Source organism: Scardinius erythrophthalmus (genome assembly GCF_964197995.2).
Source record: "Scardinius erythrophthalmus genome assembly, chromosome: 1".
NCBI classification, from domain to species: domain Eukaryota; kingdom Metazoa; phylum Chordata; class Actinopteri; order Cypriniformes; family Leuciscidae; genus Scardinius; species Scardinius erythrophthalmus.
In genome coordinates this window covers 32,246,282-32,260,364 of record NC_138221.1, presented here as the reverse complement: position 1 = coordinate 32,260,364, position 14,083 = coordinate 32,246,282, and the positions used below count along the sequence as shown (strand labels likewise).

The following is a 14,083-nucleotide window of genomic DNA, read 5'->3' as shown; positions in this document are numbered from 1 at the left end:
ATTATTATTAATTTATTAATTATTTTTTTATTGTAGTGTTATTAATGTTTTGGCAATGTAACGATTTCTTTCACTATGCCAATAAAGCTATTTGAATCTTTGAATCAGACAGACAGACAGACAGACAGACAGATAGATAGATAGATAGATAGATAGATAGATAGATAGATAGATAGATAGATAGATAGATAGATAGATAGATAGATAGATAGATAGATAGATAGATAGACAGACATAGATAGATAGATAGACAGACATAGATAGATAGACAGACAGGCTGACAGTTAAACAGACGGATGATGGATGGATGGATGGATGGATGGATGGATGGATGGATGGATGGATGGATGGATGGATGGATGGATGGATGGATGGATGGATAGATAGATAGATAGATAGATAGATAGATAGATAGATAGATAGATAGATAGATAGTTAGATAGTTAGTTAGATAGATAGATAGACATATAGATAGATAGACAGACAGACAGACAGACGGATGGATGGACGGACGGACGGACAGACAGACAGACACAGACAGACAGACAGACAGACAGATAGACAGATAGATAGATAGATAGATAGATAGATAGATAGATAGATAGATAGATAGATAGATAGATAGATAGATAGATAGATAGATAGATAGATAGATAGATAGATAGATAGATCTCTGTGTTTGTGTTTGTTTGTGTTTCAGTTGTTTTTTTTTATGTTGTGTACATTCGGATTGAGTCGTAGCCTTATGCTAGCGATGCCCTCTTGTGTGGCCATGTGTTGTTTTGTGTAGCCCGGTTGTGTTTGGAGCTGTTGTTGTGTAGTCACTCCATGTGGGAGGGGGTCTATGGTGGTGGTAGTTTGTGGTGCCATTTGCCTCCTCCTTGAAGCCTTGGCTCCATCCCATTCCCTAATGGGATTAAAGAATGGATGATGAAAGAGCGAAAGAAACGAGGAAGAGGAGGGAATAGCAGTCTGCACAGCAGAGAGGGTTAAAGCAGGGCTTTGCCTGGGAGCGAGGCGCCCGCGTCTGGGTTACAGCGAGGCTCTGGATGTTGGCAGACTGTCCCGGGCAGCTGGGGTCCCGTTTGGCTGGAGGAGACAAGACCCCTCACCCTTCCACTCGCCAGTCGCACTGTTACTCTTCATGCAAATGAGAGCGTGTCATGACTTCACATTAGGGTTGTGCTGACACTTGTTTTCTTTTCTCATGCAACTTAATTTTAGGTCCTTGTACCAATGTTTTATTAATTTATGTGCCTTCATACCATTTCCTACTATCCAATTAACGAAGAAGGCGGTCATCTAAAAATCTGGAAGTGATATTTCACAGTGCGCCTTTATGAGGTCCCGTATTGGACAGAGTTGAAGCAACAAAAAAACAAATCACGCACTCTCTCTTACATGTTTGTGGCAGATAGACAGACGGATAGTTTGGGGGCTCTCTTGACAATTAAAAATTGATACATCATCTGTGACGAAATCTTATGTTAAAATAAAGGCAATTAAGAGGCTTTTCACTTGGATAGCGTGTTTGTGTGTCTGCATAATAATTTTGAGTTTCTGTGAGAGGTTAAAATTGAGTGTGAGAAAGAAAGAGAGGACCACATGTTTTTTTTTTTTTTTTTTTTTTTAGCAGACCAGTGTTCAATTTTGTGTGATCACTTCATGATTCATACAGCACTGATGCAATGTGATACACACACACACACACACACACACACACACACACACACACACACACACACACACACACACACACACACACACACACTTACATTGATTGTTTTTATATAAAGCTAACTGAAGTCTACAGAATAAGAGCTTAACCTAAATCCTTAATCCAACTAGAAGAAACCTTTAAGCATTTTGGGATTTAAAAATTAGATTATATAGTGATGTATATTTCATATATATTCATATATTTCTGAATTATTTTTACCAATCAAGACATCGCCTGGGATCCTAAGAGAGGGTTTTGTCCGATTTAGCTCTATTCTGCGAACAGCTTTGTTCCCCAATTATAGTGTACACACACACACACACACACACACACACACACACACACACCATTTTTCCTGAACTGCTTTCCATCACTTCCATCTCATGTCATCTGTTGTATCCTTGTGTGTCAGTCTTGCTTGGACTAATTATTAATATACTACTGTACTTGTACAGTATAATAATATCTGTCACTAACCTCTCTCTTTGTGTGTGTGTGTGTGTCTGTCAGCAGGAAGTCCCCGTGCCTCAGCTTCTTCCCTGCACTTCCCCTCGCCATCCATCATCCAGCAGTCCAGCCCGTATTTCACCCACCCCACCATCCGATACCACCACCACCCGGGACAGGACCCGCTCAAGGAGTTTGTGCAGTTCGTGTGCGCCGACGGATCAGGACAGGCTAGCGGTCAGGTAAGAGGAAATGAGTGTTGGTGTGAACGTCTGAATTGAACTCATCATGCAGCTGTTCTCTGAATAAACACACACTGGTTTAATAGTGAATATCGGGAATGCCGTCTTACAGTATCATACTACTCATACTATTTTTGCAGCATGTATACTGTGAACCGTATGCAAATTTTCTGTTTGCATTAAATACCCAGTATACATTATACAAAAGAGAAAAACACATGAAATACTCTATCCCACAATGCAATGTGTTCAACTTGATCTTTTAGGACACTTTATACTAATACTCCATTTTGTATGCAGCCATTGTCACAATCCACTGTATAAAACATATATCATTGCTTACTGCATATTGTTTCACACACTGTTTGTTAAAATGTTTGGAAATATAGAGTATATAATGTGCAGTACGCAATTGTTTAATGATAAGACATTTCATTCTTCCAAACCAAATGTTGATGAAACAGAATTTAGTTTTCATTTTAAGCAAAAATACTTTATTAATTGATATTGAATGTATTCTTTTTCTCTGTGAAACTAACGTTATCAAGCATTTAAAGTAATGTGTGAAGACACAGGGCTCCAGACAAAAAAAATCAATTAAGGACCCGTTGGCTCCTATAAGGGAAAAAATTAGGCGCCAAATTATTATTTTTTTAAGTGCCACAAAAAAGAATAAACGTATTGTAATTTTGTCATGTGTTGTCACGTCTGCCCTCCTTTTACAGCATCAGCATTTTCATCCATCTTGTGGATGTCCTGGGAACTAAGATTCACTTAAAGTAGGAACTGAATTGTTTTTCCAACTTGACAGTCACAAGGAATCGTTCTTTACACAGAATCTGAACCAGTCACAGACCATAACAATGTCATATAAACATTGTTGTATGTCTTGCACAAACCCAATCTATTTTTCTTCATGAGTAATATCTGAGGTCAATTTGGTGAAAGGCAGCTCTTCATATGAAATTATACGGGCGGTGGTGAATTTCATTTTTAGCTCCTTGCATTCTTCCTTATGTAGACAACAGGTTAAGTAAAAATATAAGTATTGTGTGATATAGTGCATATATTTAGCAAAATGCCCTTTTCTATAGTTATTTTCCTTGCTGACTACTGAGTTTGAGTTTTGAATGGCTTTTCTGAGGTAAATTTGATGTTACGTGACATGATTGTTCTCAAGCTGTTTTATACAAGCTCTTTCCAAGGTCGGATCGCTGATTGAGCGATCTGTCTGTCAGGCCACATTAAAAAGCGCCAAAACGACATTTATTGCTTGTATTTCATGACAAAATTGACAGAATTTGAAAGCTGAAAGCTTGTTAATTGTTTACTAAAATTAACAAGCACATTACAGGTGACCATTAAGTACAAATCTTACTGTGATTATGGATGGCTGCGTGGCAAATACTGTGAAGTTCAGGCAGTAACAGAAAAACAGCAAAGAAGAAAAGATATTGAGAATAAGAATCCATATCAGTATCAATTAAAAATGAGAATTCTTATCATTTAGTTTGCGTCCACACAGCTGACATGTTTATCTTTAGTAGTTTATCCACGAAATAGATGCTGCCTTCCTGAATTTTTACTGTACTTGCATGGTTCAGTCATTGACACGTTTCCGTCGTTTTCTCTCTCACAGCCATCAGCGTTGTTGCTCGATAGAGATGAGGACTTTAAAAAAGCAGATATTTTTCGTTTTGACATGCGTTTCTGACGCAGAAAGCTGATCCTCGCTGTCCCTGTGCATATTTTGGTGAGGTTTTTTTCCACTTCAACTTTGCTGCACGTTGTCTCATTTTATTACGACAACACAACAAAAGATGTGATGGATCACAGAACATGCATGTCAAAAGGCATGAATTTTTTAACCATAACATGCAAGTTTATATTGTCGCCAGTGGCAATCTCTGCAAAAATATCACTCGCAAATTAATATTGCGACCGTTTTAGTCGCAGTCTGGAGCCCTGAGACATCTGTCGCAATTAACAGACCAGCTAAGATTGAAGTTTGCTGTTATCAAGCATCCAAAAGCTTTTTAAATAATTCACAAATGTAGATAATGTATGTACTTTTTTACTATATACACACAGTAACTGCATACTGTCTTTTCCGATGGAAACAAAAGTGTGCGTTCCTTCCTTGTCTTTGAGGCCGACTAATCGGTCACTGTTATGTATCTTGTGCTTGTCTAGACAATCTTGAGTTAATCTCTCCTTCTCTGTCCACTTCCACTTTAAAACCCATCTGCGCAACAGCTGACGACCTCTGCGCATTACAGCGTAGCGCATCCCTCCTCTGTTCTGCTTCTGCCATTTTCAGCGTTTTGAACGTGGCTTTTTTTTTTTTTTTTTTTTGCCCAGATTTTGATTTGGAATCATTCCATGGACCAAAGCTCACCTCACCATTCGTGCGCCCATTTCTTCTTCTTCCTCACCTTCTACCTAAAGTCCTCCATTTTTGTTTTTTTCCAGCTCCTCCACTGCTCCTGTCTATGCCTGTGGTGAAGTCGACACACAAACACGCACACAAACACACCCTTTCATAAACAAAAGCAAACAGACATTCACCATCCTTTTGGTTGTTTCCCTCTCAACTCTTTCCACTACCAGCCACCCGCCATTCCTTTATTTATTTTTTTTTTTTTTTAAACGAGTCTGCGTTGTTTTTTCCATTTGTGGGGTGTCGGGCGTGTCCGTACTCCTCACCCTGTTTGTGTCGTCTGCAGCCGAACGGGAGCGGCCAGAGCAAAATGCCGGGCTCCTTCTTGCTGCCTCCACCCCCCCCTGTGGCGCGTCCAGTGCCCCTCCCAATGCCAGACTCTAAACCCAGCAGCACGCCCCCCGATGGCGGACTCACCTCACCCACATCTCCGTGTAAGTGACCCGAACCCCCCCCCCATTCCACCAAACCCCTCGAAGGCTGGGAGAAAGCCAGTTGTCTGGCCACAGCTGGGCCCATTTTTGCCATCTAGTTTGTGTTTCTTGAGTTAACATCTACTGCCCATTATTCGTAACTATCGTGTTAGCACTAACTGTTGGGTCAGACCTAGTCCTTACTTCTTTTATTTTATTTTTTCAATCTGAATGAAACCAATGCAATTTTCGTGCAGGTCTTTTTTTATGCATCCTAATTCAAAGCATGAATTTTAGTGGTTTTTAGTGGCTTAACCCATCAAAATGTCACTAAAGTACGGAGCCCATAAAGGGAAATAATAAAGGGGGGAAAATGAGTTGGGAGTAAAATATGTATTTCAATGGTTTTGCGTTCTCTCTCAAAACTTCTGCGTTTCCCTGAGAAACTTTTGCATTCACTCTGAAAACTTTTGTTTTCTCTTGCGAAACTTTTACGAGCATTTGCCCATATAAATTTTGCATTCGATCACAAAACTCTTCCTTGAGAAACTACTTTTTCTTGCAAAACATTTGCGTTCCCCCGAGAAACTGCGTTCTCTCACAAAACGTTTGCGTTCCCCTGAGAAACTTTGCGTTTGATCACACAACTCTCCCACAAAAACTGCGTTCTCTCACAAAACGTTTGCATTCCACTGAGAAACTTGGTGTTCTCTGAAAAAACTCTCCCCTGAGAAACTGCATTCTCTCAAATATTATTTGAGCTACTCTGATAAACTTTGTGTTCAACCACAAAACTCTCTCCCGAGAAACTGCGTTCTCTCAAAAAACGCTTGCATCCCCCTGAGAAATTTTGCATTCTCACAAAATGTTTGCATTCGCCTGAGAAACTGCATTCTCTCAATAAACGTTTGCGTCCCCCTGAGAAACTTTGCGTTCGATCACTAAAACGTTTGCGTTTCTCTGAGAAACTTTGCGTTCTTTCACAAAACGTTTGCGTTTCTCTGAGAAACTTTGCGTTCTTTCACAAAACGTTTGCGTTTCTCTGAGAAACTTTGCGTTCTTTTACAAAACTCTACCCGAGAAACTGCGTTCTCTCAAATAACGTTTGCGTTCCTCTGATAAGCTTTGCGTTCTCTCACAAAACGTTTGCGTTCCTCTGAGAAACTTTTCGTTTAATCACAAAACTCTCCCCCAAAAAACTGCGTGCTCTCAAAAAACGTTTGCGTTCCTCTGAGAAACTTTGCGTTCTTTCACATAACGTTTGTGTTCCTCTGAGAAACTTTGCGTTCTTTCACAAAACGTTTGCGTTCCTCTGAGAAACTTTGCGTTCTTTCACAAAACATTTGTGTTCCTCTGAGAAACTTTGCGTTCTTTCACAAAACGTTTGCGTTCCTCTGAGAAACTTTGCGTTCTTTCACAAAACGTTTGCGTTCCTCTGAGAAACTTTGCGTTCTTTCACAAAACTCTACCCGAGAAACTGCGTTCTCTCAAATAACGTTTTGCGTTCCTCTGATAAGCTTTGCGTTCTCTCACAAAACGTTTGTGTTGCCCTGAGAAACTTTTTGTTCGATCACAAAACTCTCCCCCAAAAAACGGTGTTCTCTCAAAAAACGTTTGCATTCACCTGAGAAACTTTGTATTCTCCCACAAAACGTTTGCGTTCCTCTGAGAAACTTTGTGTTCTCCCACAAAACGTTTGCGTTCCTCTGAGAAACTTTGTGTTCTCCCACAAAACGTTTGCGTTCCTCTGAGAAACTTTGTGTTCTTTCACAAAACGTTTGCGTTCCTCTGAGAAACTTTGCGTTCTTTCACAAAACTCTACCCGAGAAACTGCGTTCTCTCAAATAACGTTTGCGGTCCAATGAGAAACTTTTTGTTCGATCACAAAACTCTCCCCCAAAAGACTGCGTTCTCTCAAAAAACGTTTGCGTTCACCTGAGAAACTTTGTGTTCTCCCACAAAACGTTTGCGTTCCTCTGAGAAACTTTGTGTTCTCCCACAAAATGTTTGCATTCCTCTGAGAAACTTTGCGTTCTTTCACAAAACGTTTGTGTTCCTCTGAGAAACATTGTGTTCTTTCACAAAACTCTACCCGAGAAACTGCGTTCTCTCAAATAACGTTTGCGTTCCTCTGATAAGCTTTGCGTTCTCTCACAAAACGTTTGCGGTCCAATGAGAAACTTTGCGTTCTCCCACAAAACCTTTGTGTTCCTCTGAGAAACTCTGTGTTCTCTCACAAAACCTTTGTGTTCCCCTGAGAAACTTTGCGTTCTCCCACAAAACGTTTGCGTTCCTCTGAGAAACTTTGCGTTCTCCCACAAAACCTTTGTGTTCCCCTGAGAAACTTTTTGTTCGATAACAAACTCTCCCCCAAAAAACTGTGTTCTCTCAAAAAACGTTTGCGTTTACCTGAGAAACTTTGCGTTCTCCCACAAAACGTTTGCGTTCCTCTGAGAAACTTTGCGTTCTCTCACAAAACTCTCCCCCGAGAAACTGCGTTCTCTCACAAAACGTTTGCGTTCCTCTGAGAAACTTTGCGTTCTCTCACAAAACTCTCCCCCGAGAAACTGCGTTCTCTCACAAAACGTTTGCGTTCCCTGAGAAACTTTTCGTTCGATTACAATACTCTCCCCCAAAAAACTGCAATCTCTTTCAAAATTTTGCGTTCCCCTGAGAAACTTTGCATTCAATCAGAAATATGTCCTCCGAGAAACTGCGTTCTTCCAAAAAACGTTTGCGTTCCCCTGAGAAACTTTGCAAATGCTCGTAAAACCTTTGTGTTTTCTTCTAAGAAACTTTGTTCACTTACAAAAACCTTTGTGTTCTTTTGCAAAACTCTAGTGTCCTCCCAAGACTCTTTGCATTTGCTCCCTTTTGTGATGAAAACAATATGAAGTGGGAGGAAAACTGTAATTTAGAGCTTTTGTTAGTGAATGCAAAATTTCTTGGAGGGAAAGCAATTATTTTACTTGAGAACGCAAAAAGCGCTCAAACATAGATTTTCCTCCCATCTCATATTTTTCCCTTCAAATGTCCCCTTAGGGCCTCCGTACTGAAGGGTGCAAATTTAGGGCAGTAAAAGTGGACTCCAAATTGTTTTTTTAATTTTTTATGCATTTTAGTTCAAACAATTTTCGCTGACTTTTTGTAATGCAGCCTCTGATTATTGGACAGTGCTGGCGTGAAAATCAAAACAACATAGAAGAGTGTTTATCCACCCGACTAAAAAGACCAGCTTAGACCATCTTGAACTTTCATTTTGGTCCAGGTTGATTTGTGCTGGTCAGTGTGTTGAAGAGTCGATTGTGAGACACGGAACCCATGCTTTGTAATTTTACGTTGGTTTGATTTGAGTTTGTTTTGGTTACATTCACATTGCTGGTTAGCTTTTGGCTTGTGGAAATGTGATAGTTGAGCTCCAGTGCTGGTCTAAAGGTCAGTTTGTCCCGTACTCAAACCAAATTTAGGCCGTTCAGAAAGGAGGTGGCGTATCGGGGTGGAGAATCAGACAAAATATTTTCACTCACCACAGACGGGGCACTGGACGGAGCACTTGCATTTCTTTTCCTCTTTTCTTTCATGTTTCTTATTTTTCCTTCCGTTTCATTTTTTTTTTTTTTTTTGGGCTCCATTGTTTTTTTTATGTTGTTTGTGTGTGTTGTCTTTTTATGTGTTTATATGTTGCTGATTCTCCAGAATGCACTTACCACACCTGCTTACAAATATATAGAATGGCTATTTGCTTATGTTAAGCATTAAGCATATAGTGGTCATGCATTACAATAAGTTCACTATGGTTAATGCGGATTATTAAGGGTAAATATACCAAACGAATGGCCTAAAACCCCTTTAGTTTCTTTTAGCAAAGTAAATCCTAATCATTTAGTGCTTAGCTTAACATGTAATCTCCAAAATAAATGTATGTGTATTATATAATGTCTCTCATTAAACAAATGCAATAATATATATTTTTTTAAATGAATGAACAAAGCAGCATTTCATATCTTTTTGAATGTTTGTTAATGAAAGCGCTAACAGCAAACTGTAGAACAAATACGGCTCTTTGGCTTTGATTTTTTTCTTGTTTTAGATATCCATATTTGATGAACGGTTACAGAGTCCATCAAATAAATCCAAAACCTGAAACTGCCCTAAATTTCATAATGACTTCAAACCTGCAGATTCAAATTAAATTTTAATTGATTGATCTTCAACTGTGTGAACCAATGACAATCAAGCGTAGTATATCTTTGATGATAAGTTCTTGCAGTACATTCAGTACAGGAGTTTTTCAGTTTTCACTAAATATTTCATGAAATTTGCTCAAAGCATCTGCTGAGAATCATTTTTTTTTTGTTCAGATTGCTCTTTAATTAACTAAAAGATTTTATATTGTATAGGGTGATTCATGAAAATGCCAAATGTCGTGCTTTTCTGATGATTTTCTGAAATCTTTTTGTTTTTTATTTATATTTTCTGTCTCTCTTCTTCTCTCTTTCTTTCTCAGCATACTCCACGCCAGGCTCCACAGCTCCCAACAGGTTTGTCAGCATCGGATCACGGGACAACAACTTTCTGAACATACCCCAGCAGACGCAGGTGATTGTTATAATCAAAACAAACCTTGTTTCTTGTGTTCGAGCATTTAAAATCCTCTTTCTTAGCATGTTAGCCTGCTCCTCCCCTCTTTTCCCATGATGCTCTATGCTATGCGGTGACGGGCCCATCTGGAGCAGGCCTGCGATAACTCAAGCTGATCGGCGCGGCGTAGTTGATTTGAGCGTTGCGAATGTGCGGCCACCACACTGCGCCTCCTCCATCACCCAGTACACTTTACTCATTAATGTGTAAACCACACCCGCCCCGGGCTGGCTCCCTGCTCCTCAACACATGGTGACCATCTGAAGTCGCTAACTCGCCCGCTCTCACCTCCTCCCTCTGCTGGACGGCCTCTCTGGATTTGACCATTCATTTCCCTCTCTTTCTGCCTAACCTTTCCTCAATTCTCAGTGTTTTTTTTCACCTTCTTTAACTTGTTTCTCAACTCGCTATCACCCTCTGCTGGTGATTTTTTTTTTTCTTCTCTCCCACCGTGACTTCTTGGCTGTGACTTCGCTTTGTCCGATTTTGCACATTTTCTAGTGTGTTCACCCTAAATTTTTTAAGGGTAGAGGAACCACTTTCCTTTTGTCCTCTAAGACTTAAACAACTTTAGTGTGCAAAATAGCATAGCTGGGTATTATAAGTAAATGTTTTGCAAAGATTCATTATTTGTTGGTGAATATATATATATATATATATATATATATATATATATATATATATATATATATATATATATATTATTATTATTATTATTATAATTATAAATATTATTATTAGTATTGCACTTTTCTGGGTGCAATAATTCATTTATATAAAATTATTAAATGTAATGTAGACAATGAAAATAGCTGGTCATTATAAGTAAATGCTTTGCGAAGATTCATTATTTGCAGATGAATATATATATATATATATACACACACATAGCAATTGCATATATTTCTATGCTATGCAATGCAAGTAAAGAAATAAATATATAGTGCAATAATAAAATATTAAAAATATTAAATGTAATATAGACATTTATGAAAGATAAAGAGGCAGTGAGACAATAGTGAAATAATACATTTATTATTAATTAAAAAAATAAATTCAATGTAATACGAACATTGATAACAGCTAAAAGAGGCAGAGATACAATGGTGAAATAATAAATTAATTTATTTTGTTTTTATTTATTAATTTTTAATTAAATGTGAAAGTTTTAAGAAAGTGTATTAATAATTATAATTCAGTGTAATTTACTTCAAAGAGCTGTTTCTTGAAGGATTCAGTGAACTTTCAAGTGGCCTAAAGGGTATTTCAGCAGTTAAGTTAAACTTTAAAATGTTTGTTGACAGAATATCAAAGCAAGTGGCATGTATTTTGAAGAAACAGCAAAAGAACACTTTTCAAACATTCCACAAAAAGTACTTTGTGAGGTTTTCAAAGATAAATCAAAAGAACTAGAGTTTTTGTTTTAGGTGATAGAAGCTTTATGTCAGTTCATAGTCGATGAGATTTTCTTCACCTGAGTGAACTGACTTCATACATCCAAGAAAAATCACCACAACTCTAGTTTTGTCCAAAGACTCAAAAGAAAAGTGACATGATTGAAGAGAAAAGATCCAGTAGCGTTTCAGACGCACAGATACAGACAGATCATTTCATGTAGTGCCAATCAAACCTGTTCCTTTTAAGTGTTTGAAAACCTTTTCGGCCCACTGTATGTCCATACATCTCCGTATGAGGAAGTTCTCTCCGTTCTCTCTGTTCCCTTCCAAAGGAACAAGGAAAGAACTGCGGAAAAGTGAGACAGGCCCGGAGAAAAGAGGCAAAGTTTAAGCACGGCCCCTAAACTGAAAAGTCACGTCCCAACTGTCTGGTTGCCCGCAGCAACGAGACATGATGTCACAGGCAGTTGAACTTGAGAGGTGTGTGTGTGTGTGTGTGTGTGTGTGTGTGTGTGTGTGTGTGTGTGTTTGAGTAGAGCTGGTCACTGCCAAGGATTACAGGGGGAAGATGGGATTGCGAGAGGGAGGAGTACAGCTTAGAGGGGAAGAGTTACTTTGCCCGAGTGGCTGTTGGGCTTTAGCCAGGGGCGAGCGAGCCGGCCGGGGAGGGGGGGGACGGGGGGGATGTGCCGGGGGTGTTTGTGTGACCTGCAAGAGTCACCCAGAACAAAAGTTACCCACAGCCCCTCCTCCCAGACACTCTCAGCCAAAGTGTTTCCAGGATTTGACTTCTAGAGAGTTTTGTTAAAGCCAATCAGGAGAAACAATCCCGCTCTCTCTCACTGAGCTCTCACTGTAATCCAGAGCAGAATCTCTCCTTCTCCATCTCTCTTCACACTGATGGAGTCGAGCTCTCACCGTAATCCAGAGCAGAATCTCTCCTTCTCCATCTCTCTTCACACTGATGGAGCCGAGCTCTCACTGTAATCCAGAGCAGAATCTCTCCTTCTCCATCTCTCTTCACACTGATGGAGTCGAGCTCTCACCGTAATCCAGAGCAGAATCTCTCCTTCTCCATCTCTCTTCACACTGATGGAGCCGAGCTCTCACTGTAATCCAGAGCAGCATCTCTCCTTCTCCATCTCTCTTCACACTGATAGAGCCGAGCTCTCGCCGTAATCCAGAGCAGAATCTCTCCTTCTCCATCTCTCTTCAGACTGATGGAGCCGAGCTCTCGCCGTAATCCAGAGCAGCATCTCTCCTTCTCCATCTCTCCTTCTCCATCTCTCTTCACACTGATGGAGTCGAGCTCTCACTGTAATCCAGAGCAGCATCTCTCCTTCTCCATCTCTCTTCACACTGATGGAGTCGAGCTCTCGCCGTAATCCAGAGCAGAATCTCTCCTTCTCCATCTCTCTTCACACTGATGGAGCCGAGCTCTCGCCGTAATCCAGAGCAGCATCTCTCCTTCTCCATCTCTCTTCACATTGGAGTCGAGCTCTCGCGGTAATCCAGAGCAGAATCTCTCCTTGTCCATCTCTCTTCACACTGATGGAGCCGAGCTCTCGCGGTAATCCAGAGCAGCATCTCTCCTTCTCCATCTCTCTTCACACTGATGGAGCCGAGCTCTCGCCGTAATCCAGAGCAGAATCTCTCCTTCTCCATCTCTCTTCACACTGATGGAGCCGAGCTCTCGCCGTAATCCAGAGCAGCATCTCTCCTTCTCCATCTCTCCTTCTCCATCTCTCTGCACACTGATGGAGTCGAGCTCTCGCCATAATCCAGAGCAGAATCTCTCCTTCTCCATCTCTCTTCACACTGATGGAGTCGAGCTCTCGCCGTAATCCAGAGCAGCATCTCTCCTTCTCCATCTCTCTTCACACTGATGGAGCCGAGCTCTCGCCGTAATCCAGAGCAGCATCTCTCCTTCTCCATCTCTCTTCACACTGATGGAGCCGAGCTCTCGCCGTAATCCAGAGCAGCATCTCTCCTTCTCCATCTCTCTTCACACTGATGGAGTCGAGCTCTCGCCATAATCCAGAGCAGAATCTCTCCTTCTCCATCTCTCTTCACACTGATGGAGCCGAGCTCTCGCCATAATCCAGAGCAGCATCTCTCCTTCTCCATCTCTCCTTCTCCATCTCTCTTCACACTGATGGAGCCGAGCTCTCACCGTAATCCAGAGCAGAATCTCTCCTTCTCCATCTCTCTTCACACTGATGGAGTCGAGCTCTCACCGTAATCCAGAGCAGAATCTCTCCTTCTCCATCTCTCCTTCTCCATCTCTCTTCACACTGATGGAGCCGAGCTCTCACCGTAATCCAGAGCAGAATCTCTCCTTCTCCATCTCTCTTCACACTGATGGAGCCGAGCTCTCACCGTAATCCAGAGCGACATCTCTCCTTCTCCATCTCTCTTCACACTGATGGAGCCGAGCTCTCACCGTAATCCAGAGCAACATCTCTCCTTCTCCATCTCTCTTCACACTGATGGAACCGAGCTCTCACCGTAATCCAGAGCAGAATCTCTCCTTCTCCATCTCTCTTCACACTGATGGAGTCGAGCTCTCACCGTAATCCAGAGCAGAATCTCTCCTTCTCCATCTCTCTTCACACTGATGGAGTCGAGCTCTCACCGTAATCCAGAGCAGAATCTCTCCTTCTCCATCTCTCTTCACACTGATGGAGCCGAGCTCTCACTGTAATCCAGAGCAGCATCTCTCCTTCTCCATCTCTCTTCACACTGATAGAGCCGAGCTCTCGCCGTAATCCAGAGCAGAATCT

At 40.9% G+C, this 14,083-nt stretch overlaps 1 protein-coding gene across 1 annotated transcript in view; it reads left to right on the top strand.

Annotated features, from left to right (window-relative positions):
• The window catches only part of nfixb (nuclear factor I/Xb), a 186,091-nt gene that overhangs the window by 162,393 nt on the left and 9,615 nt on the right, over positions 1 to 14,083 (top strand). Inside the window, 3 exon segments of the mRNA XM_081375246.1 lie at positions 2,231 to 2,409; positions 5,136 to 5,283; positions 9,770 to 9,861. Of these exon segments, the coding sequence (XP_081231372.1) occupies positions 2,231 to 2,409; positions 5,136 to 5,283; positions 9,770 to 9,861 (419 nt within the window).